Source organism: Bos indicus x Bos taurus, chromosome 27, assembly GCF_003369695.1.
Source record: "Bos indicus x Bos taurus breed Angus x Brahman F1 hybrid chromosome 27, Bos_hybrid_MaternalHap_v2.0, whole genome shotgun sequence".
NCBI lineage: Eukaryota > Metazoa > Chordata > Mammalia > Artiodactyla > Bovidae > Bos > Bos indicus x Bos taurus.
In genome coordinates this window covers 26,643,359-26,662,708 of record NC_040102.1, presented here as the reverse complement: position 1 = coordinate 26,662,708, position 19,350 = coordinate 26,643,359, and the positions used below count along the sequence as shown (strand labels likewise).

The 19,350-nt window shown below is 38.1% G+C and overlaps 1 protein-coding gene across 8 annotated transcripts in view; it reads right to left on the bottom strand.

Moving 5' to 3' along the window:
• The window catches only part of WRN (Werner syndrome RecQ like helicase), a 126,363-nt gene that overhangs the window by 77,124 nt on the left and 29,889 nt on the right, over positions 1-19,350 (bottom strand). For 7 of the 8 annotated variants that reach the window (XR_003509020.1, XM_027529753.1, XM_027529750.1 and 4 more), the window contains 8 exons: positions 17,820-17,965; positions 17,163-17,311; positions 16,257-16,406; positions 14,018-14,087; positions 6,926-7,040; positions 4,456-4,876; positions 2,722-2,802; positions 104-242 (listed from right to left, as the gene is read on the bottom strand). Coding sequence is in view for 7 of the 8 variants with exons in the window: in XM_027529753.1 (XP_027385554.1) it covers positions 104-242; positions 2,722-2,802; positions 4,456-4,876; positions 6,926-7,040; positions 14,018-14,087; positions 16,257-16,406; positions 17,163-17,311; positions 17,820-17,965 (1,271 nt within the window). In the remaining variant the exon portion in view is untranslated. The remainder of the gene's footprint in view (positions 1-103; positions 243-2,721; positions 2,803-4,455; positions 4,877-6,925; positions 7,041-14,017; positions 14,088-16,256; positions 16,407-17,162; positions 17,312-17,819; positions 17,966-19,350) is intronic. The other variant, XM_027529756.1, reaches the window with a different exon arrangement.

The window sequence follows — 19,350 nt, the reverse complement described above, 5'->3', positions numbered from 1 at the left end:
GCCACAGAATCCTTGATGTCCAAAATGTCTAAAATTAAAACCTAAATTAAAATCAGTGATAGGTATCAGAGAGGAGTCAGTTCAAACACAGGACACTGCTTACCTTCATCAGCTTCTTTTTCTTCTTCAACAGCTTCGTTCTCATCTTCATCATCTTCAGAAGGAAGATCTAGATTTTTTTCCATTTCTATGCATTTTGAATGATTTGGATCTACCATGCCACTTTTGAGGTTTTCTAAAGACTGAACATTTAAAAGAATTTTTCAAAGCAAAAGCATTGAGAGTGCTGCATCTTTTTCAGCAAACACAAAAGGAGTATTATTAACAGAGCCTACAATTTTGTTCAAAGCTGGCAGATGCACAAGCAGTACCACAAAAGAACATGTGTGCTCCTGTTTAAATATGTGCTCAAGAATGGCTTCTCAGGCATAAGGCCAAAGATGGAATACTGCCAGCACAAACAGGGTTCATTAATAGCATACAATGAACTGGCCCTAGGGAAAGTTTTCATAAATTTTGCATTTAGATTATTTAAAACATTTTTTTCTTTATCATACTTCAATGCTTCCAATTCCCAAGTTGTAAATGTGGGTTTTAATGTGATTCTTGTAATGAGTTTCTCTGTATCATGTGTCAGCAACATTATTTTTGAGGAAGCATAAAGTTTAAACTACAAGCCAACAATAAATGTGTTTCTGGAGTTGTCAAAGCAACAACAAAAACACTGAAATAATTTTAGGAAAGGAATATTACAAATGTAAAACAAATGCTTTCATGTCGGCTTGGTATCTGATTTCCTCCTCTAAATGAAGATTATCTGTTTAATGAATCTGCAGGTATTTCAAAATTGTTTCATCTGTAAAATTTCTTAATGAGAAATAACAAGAAGAATTATTAAACCACAGTTGTCATTTTCTCTTTGTATTAAAACTTCTATTCAGTAAGTCTGACTTAAAAGGTTTTTTAAAAAGTATTTGTTTCAGGCCTTTAAAAGGGGAAAAAAAGAGATTCTTTCACTTTTTTTTTATTCCAGTCAACAAACATACTTGTAAAAAAAAGTACTTTTATCTGTGCACCCAAGTTGCCTTCTAAGAGGTTCAATATATAACATAAATTTGCAGAAGTCCGCAAGTATCCTATAAATCCACTACTTTAATAGGACTCTTCAGAGAAATGGCTCATCAATAAAAGCATATGATTTAGTATTTATATCCTTTTATTACTGTTATATTTATTACACTTAGGAAATGCCAGGCTCTTTAGTTAAACCCTTTACAAGTAACACCTTAATAATAAATACAACTGTTAATAGAGTATCAAAAAGCTAAGAAACATGCCCAAAGTCACCTAGCTAATTAAGGGAGAAGTTAGACTTTAAACCCACATTCACATTCAGAATCCACATTCCTATCACTACCCAGTACACTGACTCAAATTCAAAGAATCAGGAACTTAAATCTCATTTCATAAAAAGAAAAATCACACTGACCTAAAGATGAGAACTAAAAAGTATGCATAATGGTGAACTTCCATGTTTTTCTTCATTTTCCCTTAATTTAGCTAAGTTTAGGCTTTTCTTTCTAATTGTCCATCCTTGATTCATAAGATTTGATGAAGAAACTGGAGGTCAGGTGAAGAAGTAGACTATACATAAATTATAAAATACTATTTTCAACTTGGTAATAGGGGAAAACTGAATCACTTAAAACATTAGAAAATTATGTATAAAAGAAAACATCCACAGCAAATAAAACCAAAGTAAAGAAGATGGAATGTATAAAAACAGAACTTCCAAATAAAAGTGGACACACATGGATAGGAGGAAAGAGAAACCTGTTTCAATACTGGAGAGCTGAACCACTACTCACGTTCCAGGAAAAGATTAAAAGAAAAAGTGACCTAATTAGTATACTACGGAAATGAGAATCCGAGTTCCTACTCACAGAGCCAAAGAATGAACTTCGTGAACACTCAGAACACTCACAGTAGCAAGCAAACAGGATTTATTTCAGAAAGAAAGTACAAAGCTCTCAGGATAGATGCTGAGAGGGGGTTAAGTTCCCACAAAGGTGGGACTTAACAGCAGTTTATATCCCTACTCATAATGATTTGTACACTTTTGATTGGTTCTTACTTTTAACATATGTTGTTTCTAACCAATCAGCGTAAAGACCACAACGTTTCACTTGACATCTTTATGACTTCTTTTGATCCTTGGATTCTTAGTTTTCTTAGACATTAAGTTACCATATGCAACCATTTCTCATGACTCCCAGCCATTTTACAATGGACCAGATGTATGCACTAAAGATTAATGATCACCAGTTGTTTTTCCCTCAGGCATATGGAACACAAATTAATTAGTTAATCAGATCCTTCCTGGATCTGAGTGCTGATAATTTATCAAATTCCCTCTAAGAGCCAGGAATTTGGGACAAAGGAAATAGGCTTAGTTTAATGGAGTGGGATACTTATTAAAACAGGCCAAGGTCTCAGAGTTCCTACACTAACTGCCTAACAACTTCTATATCACTACTGCTAATACATTATGCACAGGCCGTACAAAGACATAGAGAAATATGAAAAGGAAAACAAAATCTAATGCTACATAAGTGACAGCAATCTCACTGTGGTAGGACCAGTTTAGAATCAGGCAATATTTTACTGAATTAATGTCCACTGTAAAGAACTAGAAGTAATTTTCTGTAATGGTAAACATACCTTAAGCATCTCCATTTCTAAATCTTCATCACTCTCAATTATGTAAGATAGATCCTCTTCATTATCCTTGGAAGATGAATGCTTTAAAAAAAAAAAAAGTATGTCAAACATTAGTTTCCAGTATAATTGACTCAATACCCTCTTCTCTACAAAATAAAGTTCCTTTACACTAAATATCTTTAGACCACCTCCTATTCTTCACTAATAAATGTATAATATATATTTATATATTTATGTGACAGGTAGATAGAAAGGAAGGGAAAGAGGATGGTAGGAAGGAAGAAGAGAAGGAGGAATAAATGTAGAAACAAAGAAGCAAATAAAAAGAGAAAAACTACCTAACCTGTTTACCTAATAAACAAGATAGATAAACAAGCTTGTGATAGTCCACAGTCTCTAAATGAAAGTACAAATGACAAATTCATTTATAGTTTAAAAAAAGCCCAAACTGTGGTTCCCAAACTTTTTGAGTACAGGAACCTCTTCGCAATATTGAGAAATTCTGTACAAAGCCAGGAACTATACTTGTTCTCTTATAGACACTGATTTTTAAAAGATCACAGCAAGTTATAATGACTAATAATACCTTTAAATAAATTGATATTTTACAAATAGCATCTACAGGTATTCGAAAAATAGTGTCAGATAATTATTCAGCTATTGCCAATGTGGAGATATGAAGAAACTACAATAGTCTGGCAATCCTTACAAAGCAAATGTCCAATGATAGTAATTTGTATGAAAGAAACCCACCAAAGAAATACAGAAGGACCCCAAAAAAGTCTAAAATTTAAACTGGAAATAGGAAAAGGAAGTATAGACTTAATTAAGATCTTTAAAAAAGATCTTAAAATAAGTCTTATTCTTTTATTTTTTAAATGGGGTCTCATGAATTTTTAAATGCTAATAATTATTACACAATAAAAAATGGCAGTAAATGGGGTAAAAGATGTGTGTCAAGTAAAAATACGGGTTTAATAGAAACCCTCTCAGAATATCAAGTAAAGAAAACCCATATGAGGAAACAAAACTACCCTCAAGAATCACGTTTGGAAAAGTAAACTCTGGTAGGTATCCAGGGATCTACAAAAAGAAGAGGTATATAGTAGGTTAAAAAGCAGGAGAAATATCATATGCTTAGCTTCTGCTAAGTCGCTTCAGTCGTGTCCAACTCTGTGCGACCCCATAGACGGCAGCCCACAAGGCTCCCCCGTCCCTGGGATTCTCCAGGCAAGAACACTGGAGCGGGTTGCCATTTCCTTCTCCAGTGCATGAAAGTAAAAAGTGAAAGTGAAGTCGCTGAGTCTTGTCCGACTCTTAGCAACCCCATGGACTGCGCCCTACCAGGCTCCTCCGTCCATGGGATTTTCCAGGCAAGAGTACTGGAGTGGGGTGCCATTGCCTTCTCCGGATATGCTTAGCAAATGATAACAAATGTGTACTGACACTAAAAATCTTTCCACTATAAAATGCTGTTGATCATACTAAGTCAGGAGTAGCAAACAACAGCTCACAAGCCAAACCCAGCCCACTTTTTTGCTTTTGTAAATAAAGTTTTATTAAAATACAGACAGGCTGCTGGTCTACAGCTGCTTTCACACCAAACTGGCAAAACTGGGCAGAAACCAGGTGGTCTGCAAAGCCTAAAATATTTACTATCTGCCCATATATAGAAAAAAATCAGCCAACCACCTTCATGAATGAAAACTGTTTGCTCTTTACTGTATTCAGTACCTCAGGAGATGTGCAAGTAACATCAGTAAGACGCTTTTCCTCAGCCTGTTGTTCCCAAAGTTGGAGTTCCTCTTCTGTAACATCTAATGACATCAAACAATTTCTTTCTGTATTCTCTTCCAACTTCTTGCCTTCCAGTTCATCTTCAAATCCATCTTCTTGTTTCATTTGATTTCCAAGTACCTTTTCTCCATCATGTTCAATTAAACCATCAGGTGTTGCATCCCATGCCTCATCTTCAACTTCAGGAAAAATGTTATGTGCTCTAATTTGTTTCTCTTGTGCTTCACCAGCAGTTGGCTCTTCCAGTGGTAATAAGTCAAAGTTATCGCTGGGTCTCAGTTCCTTCTCAGGGGAGCCAAACATCATCATCCTCAATGAATACAGATTTTCTGAAATATTCTTCAATAGTAGGGAAACCCTAAAAAAAAATTTAAGAAAGGTGAATTCAACTTTAATTGTGTTAACTCTAAGGACAAGTTTTAATGCTTTTTAATAAGAAGATCTTCACTTAAAGGACACACTGGATTAAAGTCACTCTTCATGCCCTTCATGCTTATAGTTTCTGGGCTCCTCGCTAGTACAGCAAGGTACTTCTACACTCAACACCTAACCTGCATGCTTACTAAGTGTCAGGAGTGTTTGGCCCCAAACTAATTGTTTATGGTGTCACTCCTTATCCATTCTTGATTTTCATGTTAAGCATTCATCCAAGCTTGTCAAACTATGTCATAAATGCAAAGCAAATATGCCCTGAATGCGGCCTCATGCACTCCACCGGAACTGCAGTTAAGTGGATGTGAATTCATGCTTATGGCACGTGTTTTGGCTATTCACAGATCTCTTTTGTTCTACCCTAGTTCAGAGATGTATCTAAATAGGTGAAGCAACAGCATAGACTTGTTTCAGAGAATCTGGAATAAAAGATCTTAACTAGTTCTTGTTTTGACCCACTAAAAGTTTATAAGATCTACCTTTATTAAAAATGAATCCAGGGAGGTGGGAGGGAGGCTTAAGAGGGAGGAGATATATGTGACTCATGTTGTTGTATAGCAGAAACTAACAATACATCGTAAAACAATTATATTCCAATTAAAAAAAAAAATGAATCCAATATTGCCCATTCTCAAAATTTAAGAAAACCTACTTAGCTTTGATATTATAAAGCAAAGTATTAAGCACATGTAATTTATACTCAATAGTTATTTTAATTCCTAGAAAGAAACCTGAAATGCATGTGAATAGTAATTTTTCATATAAATGGCATTCTTTCATGGAGGGAAAAATGTAAAAATGAATATGAAATAGCTTTATTAGTGCCTTTCCCCATTTGACAGTTACTTATTTCAGATATTCTCAAAGTTACATAGCAACTACTAAAACAAATTGCCAGGAGGAAAATTACTTTGATAAAGAGCTGAATTTCTATCTCATACTTTGAAATCTATCAAAATATATCACAAACCTCATCCAAAAAAGAATACATTAACATTGCATTTTTTTCAGAGTCAGAATTCTATTTCAATTAACTGCTTCACATTTCTACAAAGGATTTTAGCCTCAAAATTGTATTACCATGTTATATTCAATCACTGTTCAAGAGTACTCCTGTTTCTAGAGGTTTTATAAGGGAGTCATTCATCCATTAAGGACAGAGCAAAGCCAGATTCCAAGAAGTAGCTACTGGGAGCTACAGTCCATGGAGGCGCAAAAGAGTCGGACACAACTGAGCAATTGAACAACAACAACCAGTAGTCCAATACCTGTCAATTCAAATATCAAAAGTTATCTAATGCTTGGCTCAGACCGTAAAGAATCTGCCTGCAATGCAGGAGACCTGGGTTCGATCCCTGGGTCAGGAAGACTCCCTAGAGAAGGGAATGGCAATCCACTTCAGTATTCTTGCCTGGAGAATTCCATGGACAGAGGAGCATAGTGGGCTACAGTCCATGTGGACATGACTAAGCAACTAACACTTTCACTTTTTTTTCAATGCTTCAGCTACATAAAACACTCTTTAAAATCTAAATGCCTCTTGTTTTAATAGTCTACTGATTAGATAGAATTCTCATATAATAATCACTTAATAACCAGAAAAATGAGGTTACAGGTTTAAAAGTTGCTCCTATTTACTGATTTCAAGTAATCAAATTATAAATATAATTAAATGAAAAATGCCCATTAACAGAAAGAAAAAGAACACTGTGAATCTTCAATGTTTCCTTCAAATGAACTTAAGAGTTTTATTTGGCTTCGTTTCGTAAAGTATCCTACAAAGCAGAGAAGCCTCCAACTTTTGTGCACAATTTCACAATTAGAAGAGATTTATTAAATTTATACATCAGTCTGTGTGCATGTATTCAAGCAAATTTATGAGTCCACCCTAATGAACTTCTTTACTGTATTTAGAAAAATGCAATAAGAACAACAGAATTTATTAAAAAAAAAAAAAAAAACAGAAACATTTAACCTCTGTGGATTTTCCAGTTTTCCAAAAGTATCAGGAAGATGCTCAGCCAGATCCATCATCTCCTTGGAGATCGAAGTCAATTGTTTTTTCACATCACTAGGTAGTATTTCCTCCTCTGGAATAAAAGAATCATTACTAATTTTCAAATTACAAAGCAAAGATATTTATTTAAACACTGTTGCTGCTACTGCTAAGTCACTTCAGTCGTGTCTGACTCTGTGAGACCCCATAGACGGCAGCCCACCAGGCTCCGCCGTCCCTGGGATTCTCCAGCCAAGAACCCCGCTGCTCCTGCTGCTGCTAAGTCGCGTCAGTCGTGTCTGACTCTGTGCGACCCCATAGACGGCAGCCCACCAGGCTTCCTCGTCCCCGGGATTCTCCAGGCAAGAACACTGGAGTGGGTTGCCATTTCCTTCTCCAATGCATGAAAGTGATAAGTGAAAGTGAAGTCGCTCAGTCGTGTCCAACTCTTAGCGACCCCATGGACTGTAGCCTACCAGGCTCCTCCATCTATGGGATTCTCCAGGCAAGAGTACTGGAATTGGGTGGCAAGAACACTATTAGGGCTTAAATTTTCATTGTTTCTTTAAATGAACTGCAACAAGAAGATTTCCTTAACCTATCCCAAAATCACCTCAATCACTTTATTTCCCTTCCAAATTTCCGTTCTTTAAAATTTTAGACTAAATTCTAACTGATCTGCATTCATACATCTTACAACCCAGTGGTTCTCAACCTTGGCAGAAGGTGAAGGTAGAAATGAGACTCTGATCTCACCTGCACTGTTTCAACATCAGAAACCAACACACCACCATATGGGACGCTACTTACTAAAACAGCTTGGTAAGCAATAACCTTACCCGACAGATACTCCTCACTGTCCTCATTACCAGTCATCACAAAATAAAATGCAAGCCTTTCTCATTCATAAGTGATCACCTTCCGAACTTTCAGCTTCATTCTGTCTAAATGAATGAGATAGTGTCTCTGCCAACACCACCTAACTTGCCCACTTTCCCAAACCCCTCCCCTGCTTACGATTTCTACCCTTCATCACCACTTCTTGTGTCCTTCAACAAGTCCAGCTTCTCTGAAGCACTGGACATTGGATTACATCATCAGCTATTCCTACTAGGTGCAGTTATCTTGTGATCTCAAAATCACATCACTGAAGATTTCAGCACTTGGTTCACTGTCTCTTTCTTCCCTCTATTTCTGTGATAACTCAGTGATTTCGACCTTCACAGAAACTCTCTGCCTAAGAATGTGGCCTTTTCAGTTCCTCAATCCCTCCATTTCCAGCCATCTTTTCCTCAACTGGTCTCAGCCACCCTTCCCATAACCATGTGCCATGCTTAGTCACTCAGTTGTGTCTGCCTCTTTGCAATCCCATGGACTGTAGATGGCCAGGCTCCTCTGCCCATGGGGATTCTCCAGGCAAGAAAACTGGAGTGGGTTGCCATGCCCTCCTCCAGGGGATCTTCCCAACCCAGGGATCGAACCCAGGTCTCCTACATTACAGGCGAATGCTTTACCGTCTGAGCCACCAAGGAAGCCCAAGAATACTGGAGTGGGTTGTCCTCCCCTCCTCCAGGGAATCTTCTGACCCAGGAATCAAACCGGGGTCTCCTGCATTGCAGGTGGATTCTTTATATCTCATGTGAGCTACCAGGGAAGCCCATAACCATACCCTTGATCTTAAAATTGTCAATAAAGTCATCACTTCCAAAATGCCAACTGCAAGCATTCCATCCTCTGAACACCAGCATGACTTCTGCAATACAACAGTTCTTGCATTTTCAGAACCAAGCCCACTGACCTCCTGCCTTTTCCTCACCCATTCTTCTTCTCGCCGCTCCCCACACCCCCCATGCCTTACTCTCCTCCCTTACCCATATTAACCATTCGCTCCTGTGGACTCAACTCTTTTGTTCCTTTCTTCTTCCATGGCACATACTTGATGCCCATACCCAAGCAGTTGACTACAGTCGAAAATAAACCACAGTTACGAGGGTGATATTTTGCTTTCAATTCATGCACACACCCCATGGACCCTCAGTAATGACTGTTAATTATTCTACATTTCCCACTTTCCCACTCTCAAGAGGACTGTATCATACTTCTTTCTTTCTCTTCATGCTTCCAACACCTCCAACACTTGTCCCTCCTTTTAGTCAGAGAACAACTTCGTCTCTTACTTCACTAAGAAAAGAGAAACAAAAAGAGAACTATCTCATCTTCCCGCCACCAATCTGCTAATTGCGAATTTGTATCACAACTCCCATTTACAGCAAAATTCCTTGAAAGAAAGAGCGGTCCACACTCACTGTCTTCAACTTTCTAATGCCATTTTCTCCTAAGCTGACTGCCTGCCACTGAGCTTTTTCCAAAAGCTGTTCATGGAAAGGTTACAATGGCCTCCACATAGCCAAATCAGTTCATCCAAGTTGTTCATCTCACTCTTTCATTGGAATATTCACTGGAAGGACTGATGCTGAAGCTGAAGCTCCAATACTTTAGCCACCTGATGTGAATAGCCGACTCACTGGAAAAGACCCTGATGATGGGAAAGACTGAGGGCAAGAGAAGAAGGGGACGACAGAGGATGAGATGGTTGGATGGCATCACCTTCTCAATGGACTTGAGTTTGAGCAAACTCCGGGAGATAGTGAAGGACAGGAAAGCCTGGCATGCTGAAGTCCATGGGGTCGAAAAGAGTTGGACACAACTTTAGTGACTGAACAACAGCAACATCTCAAACTCTCAGAGGCATTTAAAACAGTTGATAACTTGCTCCAGCTCACAGCATTGGCTGGTTTCTGAACACTGCCCCTCCTACGCTTCCTCCTTCATCACCACCCCTTCACAGGCCTCTTTGCTATACTCTCCATGTCTTCCTGACCTCTAGAGGCTGGTGTGCCCTTGATGCTAATATGTGGGCCTCTTCTATTCTTTATTCCACTCGCTTCCTATTTTATCTTCTCAAGCTTAACTGCCATCTGTATACTGACGACAAAGTTACAGCTCCAACCTGTCTTCCCTCCAAACTCCAGAATCACGTTCCCAACTAAGATACCTCCTTGGGTGATGATAAACATCTAAAACTTAGCACACATGTGTTCTCAGTCACTCAGTCGTGCCCAGCTCTTTGCGACCTCATGGACTATAGCCCGTCAGGCTCCTCTGTGGGTTGCCATTTTCCCCTCCGGGGATCTTCCCGACCCAGGGGTCAAACCGGTGTCTCCTGCATTGCAGGTTTCTTTTACCACTGAGCCATCTGGGAAGTGACCAAAACTGGAATCCAGATTTTTCTTACCCAAACCTGCTCTTCTCATTATCTTTCACTGTGACTGACCCTTGCATTCGCTCAGTGGATCCAACCAAAACACCTCTATGTCTCACTCCCCACAGAGAATTCATCAGCAAATATATACATATCTACCGCTTCTCACCCCCTCTGCTGCCACCAGCTCAATCCAATCATCTCTTGCTTGGATTATTATAATAGCCTCCAAAGCGATTTCCCTGCCTAAATACTTACCCTCCTGTAGCAGCCAGAAAAATCCTTTTGAGATAAATATTTAATCACATCATGCTGCTACTTCAAATCCTTAAAGTATTTCCCATCACTCATCCTTGTATTTAATTAATAAAATATGAAGTCAGATTCACAGCCTATAAGCCCCAAATTATCTGGCCGAAGCTACCTTTCTGGCCTCATTTCCGACTCCTCTCACCCTTGTTCATTTCATCTCGGTTACACTCACCGTCCCTCACAGCTTTGCTCTCTCTTCCCCTCACGCCTTCTATGTTCTCCCTTCGGGCATCCATGTGGCTCATTCCATCACTCAGACACACAAAGTGAAGGTTTCGTCTGTTTGGTTCAGTGCACTTTCCTCAGCAAGTGGTACAGTACCTGATGCCTAATAAACCTCCAACAAATCTGCTACATGAATAAATGAATAAATAGTCCCTTTCTGAACCAAGCTTCTTTACCAAAAAAAAAAAAAAAAAATGTTACAGGTGCTTTCTCACTTTCCTTAGATCTCAGGCCTCTACTCACGCTAATGCAATTTCCACCCACGTCATTCCACTACTCCATTCTGGCTCCGGTTATGGGACCTTCACGGTACCCAAGCCTCCCTCCCTTTCTTGTGTCCCAATGACCACTGTCCCCTCAATACAGTCTTTTGTCACCCAGTCTACCAAAGTGGCTGTAGTAAAAGGTTACCAACGACTGCCACATTGCCAAACCCAACAACTAACTCTAAGTCCTCAGTTTCTCAAACTCGCAAGAAAATTTAAACAGTGGGTAACGCCCTCCTCTGTAACACATGTCCTTTACTTGGCCTGCCGCACGTCCACCTCCTCATTTCCCTCCATACCCACGGCAACTCCTCTAGGTTCCCCTCCTCACACAAACATGGAATACTGAGAGTTCCTTGAGACTCTTAGCCCCAGTTCTTTACCTAGAACTCCTAATTCTTTAACTCCAATCATCCTCTGAGTTAACAGGCTGTATATCTAAGAGCTTACTGGCCACCACCTCCACTTTGCTATTTCGCAGGCTTCCTTCCATTAACGTGTCTAGAATCAACTGTACAACCCCTTGACCCCAAATCTGGCTCCTTGCCCTCAATGTTTCTCAACCCTGCTGCTCACGCTGACAACACAGGACTGATCCGTGCACATGGCTCACACCGTCACATTAAATCCTGTTGATTCTACTGCTCTGTTAAATGTACTTTGCATTACCCACTTCTCTCCTTTCACAATGCAACCAAGCCAAGCCACGTCACCATCACCTTTCACTTGGATTATGGGCACATCACCCTAACAGGTCTCACACTGTGACCCTTGCCGTCCAGAATCAATATTCTGCTTCACAGCCCAAGTTCTACTTTTTTTAATGTAACGCATGTCATTCTTGTTTAAAACTCTCAACAGCTCTTAGGAGGAAATGAAAGCCCCTGCCTCTCCTCTATCCCTTACCCTGTCATGTTCAACAGCTGACTGTAGCAAACTGCTCTCACTTGCCTAGACACCTCTTCCTCCTGAAACTGGGCAGCTGCCATTGCCTGTGCCTTTGACACTCCTCCTCTAGTCTTCCGCCAGCTAACTCCTGCTCATATTTAAGATCTTGCCATAAACATCACTTCTTCCAGAAAATATTCTCTAATACCTCCAAATATTCACTGGGCACCTCTATATGCCAGCCATAACACCTTTTTCCCCCACATCATAAGCCTCATCTTCCTACAGTGCCCTTGTTTTTGGCGTTCACCTATATCCCCATAAAGCTGTAGGTTTCCCCCCTCAGGAGACAGATCATGCCTGTCTTGTTCACTGCTGGCTCTCCATTTATAATGGGCTGAATAATATTATATTCTAATCTTCTTTTATTTTTTAGTAAAAGAAAAAAAACATAATAAAAACCGAAAGTTTTGAAAATATCATTTGAAAATATCATCTATATATACGTCTGTATTTGAGAAAGGTGAGGTTGACACTGCTGGTTTAGTAACAAGAAGGAAAGAAGAGAAGGAGGGAGGGAGGGAGGAAGAAAGGAAAGAAAGAAGGAGGGATGAAAGGAGGGAGGGAAAAAAAGGGATGGTAATGTTAGTTATAATTCACTGGAATCCTAGTCAAGTAATTTCCCTTCAGATGTCACAACACACTTAAACAAATAACATAACAGAGAATAAAAGTGAGGGTCAAAGAATGCAATATTGCAATGACAGGAATCAGGACTTCCATAAAAACTTATAAAACATATGCTACTTTACTTGAGAAATATCTTACAGTCCTCAGAAGCATTTTCATCAGACACAAAATAGCAAGTGTAACCTACAAGCAATCTTGTAAACTACAAAATCAGAAAATCACGAATCCCTCTGTTGAATTCTGAGTTAAATAAGCTCTTATATATTGTTCTCTACACCAGCTTCAAAAACATATCATCTGCCTCAGTTATCAAGGTAATTTCCAGCCACCATACAACTGCCAACAGAAAGCCAGCAGGCACTCAACAGATGTGGCCTTCCAACGAGAGAAAGTATAAGAAATCTTCCTTAACGTGTAAAGGAGGGTCACCCACAGAGGGTATGGATTCCTTCTCAATAACAGCTATGAAGGATATTATATAATTTTTTATAAGGAGGTCATGCCATATTTTTAAAAGTTTGGCAAAATCACCTCATTTAACTAAACCCTTCACAAACACAATTATTTAAAATCTCTAAAAGGAAGCTACAAGAATAACAACTATACAGAGATCAGTATGGGTGCTTAGTATGAGTTCAACAGCTACTCTGTGAAACAGGTATTATGCCATCACTCACTTCCCAAACACAGGAAACAAGTAAATTCCAGGTCACGTGGCTGGGATTCCGCCACTGGCCTACGTGACACTATATAAGCAGATCTGCCATCACTGACCTAGCAAGAGATCTGAGGGCCGAACTTGAAAGCTGCAAGTGGCCATTCTTTTAGCAGAAAAAACAGAATTATCGCATCCTGGGGAAAATTTAGAAATTTAAACCAGAGCACTCTGCTCAGTCATTCAGTCATGTCTGATTCTTTGTGACCCCACAGACTGCAGCCCACCAGACTCCTCTATCCATGGAATTTTCCAGGCAAGAATACTAGAGTGTGTTGCCATTTCCTTCCGCCATTGCCTTCTCTCGAGGGCATCTTCTCGACCAAGGGATCGAATCTCCCATCTCCTGCATTGGCAGGCAGATCTTTACCAACTGTGCCACCCACGGAGCCCAAATATTTATAGCAAAGATGTATAATCTCCAGGCTGAGAGGCGGCTGTTTGTATCACTGATGTTCTCCAAGCTACAAAATCCCAACTCTAGAAGCCTCATGAACAGCAGTGCTACAAAGGATAAGTAGTAAGTGCTGCTTTGACACAGTAACATGCTTGAAACCCTAAGCTTTGGCCAAGCAGACCTCATCCTGATCCTCAGACAACCAACACGCTGTAATAATGCTAAATACACATGTGAGAAAATTTGTGCTTTTGGAGCTTAACCTCACACATGAGCAAATTCAAATTTTACCTTTTATTTTTAGACCATAACATACCTTTACTCTTGACAAATATTTGTACAGGATCACTCAAATTTGCTAATTTTTGATAAATGATGAAACCAGCCTGTAGGAAAACAGAAAGGTGAAAACAGTATGCTAAAATCACCAAAATAAAATTTGATGCCTCACCTTTACAAAAATTAAAAACAATGATTCCCAAAGCAGCCAAGAAGCTGAATGCAGCCCTTTAAGTTAAACAAAGATCTAACTGTCTTCATTTACTCACCACACCCATTGTGAGAATGGAGAAAGTGACACAGCTTTAAAATAAAAATTTTCTCATTTTAACCTCCAGTATTATGAGCAAGTACCAAAATCAAATACCTTATAAACAGAATCTAACAAAATATAATCAAGTACGAGACAACCGTATGATACAGATGTCCATTTCCCATCATCTCATTATGAGCCGCTGGTCAGTGTATACACAGTCCCCCAGCTCGCTACTGTAAATAGGAACAATCAAGTCACACAGAGTTCTCATGACTCACAAATGCTACAGAACTTGGATTAGTTCTCAAAAAGTTTTCTATTTTAAACAAAATATAAAGGAAAATTATCTTTTTATTTCCCCCACACAGATGAATTTTCTTCTGGTTATAAATAAAAGCAGCTCCCATTTCTAAAAATAGATGCAAAGAAAAGAAACAAGATATTAATCTACAAATAAAAGTACAAGCTTGGGGGGAAAAGTCTATTAGGCCATAAAATAAGACTTTTAGGGAAAAAGAAAAGAGTGCTATATATACATATGTATGTATAGATAGATCGATAAGCCCTAATTTCACTATGTACAAATAGGTAACTATAAAAATCATCTGACTAACAGCAGTGGAGAGCTAATTGTGGGGCCAATTTTCTAAATTTTTACTGCATTTTAAATATAACTGTAAGAAATAAGGCCAGTTTTGATACAGAAACTGCATTGTAGTTATTTTTATTCTGAAGTGGCTTATAATCAAATACATCATCAACACCATTTGTGCTTATTCAGTCTGAGCTTACTGTCCTCTCATGTTTTCAAAGAACTCATTTTTTTTCACATAAAAATTGGACATTATTTTTGCTTCATGATGATAAAAATAACAAGCATTACAATCTATTGATACTTGCTAATTAATATTTAGAATTAACAATTTCACTAAATTTCTACCTAAGCATTTTTAATGCCCAACTGACTTAAAACATTTTAGTTTATACAATAAAAATTTTATAAGGTAATTTATTATAAAGTTTAGAAAATAGATTGTAGTCTAAAGATCTTAGGAGGGGGATGAGATGAATGAAGATTCAGACTGACATATATACAGTGTTGATTTGTTGTTGCTCAGTTGGTAAGTCGTGTCCGACTGTTTATGACCCCATGGACTACAGCATTCCAGACTTCCCTATCTTCCAGAGTTTGTTCAAACTCATGTCCATTGAGTTAGTGATGCCATCCAACCATTTCATCCTCTGTCGTCCCCTTCTTCTCCTGCCCTCAATCTTTCCCAGCATCAGCGCCTTTTCCAGCAAGTCGGCTGTTTGCATCAGGTTGCCAAAGTACTAGAGCTTCAGCTTCAGCATCAGTCCTTCCAATAAATATTCAGGATTGATTTCCTTTAGGACTGACTGGGTTCATCTCCTCACTATCCAAGGGACTCTCAAGAGTCTTCTCCAGCTTTTGATAATTCAAAAGCATCAATTCTTCAGTGCTCAGCCTTCGTTATGGTCCAACTCTCATATACATACATGACTATTTTGGAAAAACCATAGCTTTGACTACATGAACCTTTGCTGGCAAAGTGATATCTCTGCATTTTAATACACTTTCTAGGTTCATCATAGCTTTTCTTCCACAGAGCACACGTCTTTTAATTTCATGGTTACTAAGTATAAAACAGATGACTAATGAGAGCCTACTGTAGAGCACAGAAAACTCTACTCAGTGCTCTGTGATGACCTAAATGGGAGGGAAATTCAAAAAAGAGGGGATGTGTGTATATGTATGGCTGATTCATTTGCTATACAGTAGACACTAACATATGGAGAAGGAAATGGCAACCCACTCCAGTATTCTTGCCTGGAGAATCCCAGGGACAGGGGAGCCTGGTGGGCTGCTGTCTATGGGGTCACACAGAGTCGGACACGACTGAAGCGACTTAGCAGCAGCAGCAGCAGAAACTAACATAACATTGTAAAGCAACTGTATTCTAATAAAAATTAATTTTTGAAAAAGATCTTTGGTACATACATAAGCATCAGTGGCTGCATAGACTTTCTGGTCCTCAGTGAGGGGAAACCTACTCCAGTCGCTACAGCGGATAGACCGGTCTTTCAGAAGCTGTTTACCAAAGAGGTATTTAACCAAACCATTGAGGCTCCAGGTCTCTATACATTTCAGCTAAAAATAATGGAAAAATCAACTCAGGAGAAGTTATTTCTTTCCTTTTATTCTTAGATATTTCTAACCGATACCAAACGACCATGTCACATGTAAAGTTGAAAATGTTACACCAAAATATAAGGCAGAGATAGTCCTTAGTAGATTTCCAGTCTCTAAAAACCTCATTTGCAGTCTACCTTACAAGAATGTAATTCTATCATTTCCTCAATGTAGGTATTAAAATTCTAGGACTGTCAAAGTATCATTCATGGACAAAAGTTGAATAGGTTGGTGATTTTCCTACTTCTCAGCCAAATGAACACTTGGCTAACGTGAGAATGTAACTTAAATGACTACATTAATAAAATATATGAAATATGGGCCATGGAAATGATGGTCAAACTTCCACTAAGAGGATCACACCACAAAAGCTGCATTATGTTCACGTCAAAAAAAAAACAGGGGATATCGATATAGATGGGTTAAAGAGAGAAACTTTAAATATAATAATTAAATTCACAAATATATAAAACAAAGTGAAACAGTACTAAATATGGGAGAGGGTGCTTGCTTAAAGAAACTATTTGCTAAGGCAACCGATTAGAACTGAAAGTTTTCATTATGAGACATGCATTAGGGACTTCTTTTTTTCTAAAAACATTACGTAGCTTAAAATATGCTCTCAAAAAAAATATCTAACAGTCAGAAGGGACATTCTGTAAACACAAATTTATTTTGTTTTTATTCTGAAAATAATATATGTATTATGTCTACCTTTTCATTGGCAACATCTGTCAGCTCCACAATACTCTTCAAGTTGATATCAAAGTCACGTAGAAGTTTCCACTGATCTTGTTCAATTCCCACACCTGCCTTTTTAATTGCTTCATTTTCAAGCAACATTTTTAGTCCCTGAGGGAAACCTATAATTTTTTATATTAATGTTTATATAATATTTATATAATATATAATATTTATTTCCATAGGTTCTATCAAACATGACAAATTTATGTTCTACTTCATACACATTTTATGTTTATATTTAAATTTGTGTTTAAATTCAGAAAGCAACACTTACCTTGAATGTTTTTGAGAGCTTTTTTTTTCACCTAAAGCAAAAAGTCCTGACTGATAAATGACAAGAAAAACAACTAATTTAAATGCTAATAACTGTATTATCACTAACATTTAGCCCCTCTGCACTTCAGTTCTCCACCCTGTGAAACAGGACTAATATCATCATTGACTGACAGATATGACATGAAAATTAAATAAAACAGGGATATGAGTGAAAACTTAAAATATAAATACTTAAATATAAGGTGATGAGAGAGGCACCCGTTAATTCAAGAGCTTAATTTCATATGGACAAAGTTGACATAATACAATTATCTACCATATAAAAATGAAACAAATACAAGAGATACCAACCTGACATAGAAGAAATATGAAACAAGTAGCACTTGCTCTCTGCCACACACAGCTGAATGAGGGCCACTCTGCTCAGTGTCCCTTTCTTGTACGCTGGTGGCCACTCGATGTCAAATCCGACCACATCTCCATCAGAGAGACTCATGCTAAAGGGGGGAAAATAAAATAAGTTATTTAATTAAAATTTTAATTTCTGCATCACTGAAGACATCATTTAACATGTTAAAAGACAAGCCACAGACTGTAAAGGATATCGTAATACATACAACTGATAAGTCAGAAAATATTGGGTTAGCCAAACAGTTCATTCTGGTTTTTCCACAAGATGTTACAGAAAAACCCAAATGAACTTTTTCACCAACCCAATACTAAAAAATTCCTTGAAAAGTCAATACAAAAAAGATAAATAATCCAGTTTAAAAAAAGGGAGGGGGGGGGGAATATGAACAGGTAATTCCCCGAAGAGGGTTTCCCAGGTGGTGTAGTGGAAAAGAATCTGAGTGCCAATGCAAGCAACGCGAGAGATGGGGGTTCAATCCCTGCATTGGGAAGATCATCCCCTGGAGTAGCAAACAGCAACCCGCTCCACTATTCTTGCCTGGAAAATTCCATAGACAGAGAAGCCTGGTGGGCTACTACTGTCCATGGGGTCATAGAGAGTCGGACACAACTGACCGACTGAGCACGTAATTCCCCAAAAGAAATCCAAATGGCCAATACATTCAAATATATACATGAAGGCACAAAATCTCCTCTGAAGTCAGAGAAATGTAAATTGAACCTTTACAATTTCACATCTATCTGACTAACAAAAATTAAAGCTCCACAATACTGAATGCTGATAAAGAAAGCTGCCAATGGGACCACTCACATACTGGTGAATTTTTAAACTGATAATCCTCTTGGAAAAAACTCTGACGATATCTAGCTAAAGATGTATGAACTGTATGACCTGACATGACTTTCTCATAAACATATGAAACTTATATGTGCATAATTAGAAATGTTTAAGAATGTTCATTGCAATACTATTCTGACTAGCAAAAATGGAAACACTACATTTCCATCAACAAGAGAGTGAATAAATTATGATATACTGAGACAACGTAATACTATGTAAAAGTTTAAATAGAACTTCACATACCAAACCAAAAAGAAAAATTCACAAGAATATAAAGTGTTGAGTGAAAAAGACAAGTGGAAGAATACACAGAGTTTGATAGCATTATTTTTAAAGTTTCTTAATGGGCAAAGTAATAGTATATATATTGACGGGGACACTAAATTATGAAAATTATAGAAAATATGTGAGGGAATACTAAACACTGAACTCATCATAGAAGTTAACTCAGAGGACTGCAAAAGAGAATCAGAAAGAGCATACACGAGGCTTCAGCTGTATTTTATTGTTTTGTCTTAATAAAGATTTGAAGAAAAGGAAGATTAAGGTTTGACAAAGCTAGTGGAAGGACTATGGGTGCGTGTTAAATTATTGCTTATATCTGTCTGCTTCATAGTTTTTAAAAGTGAA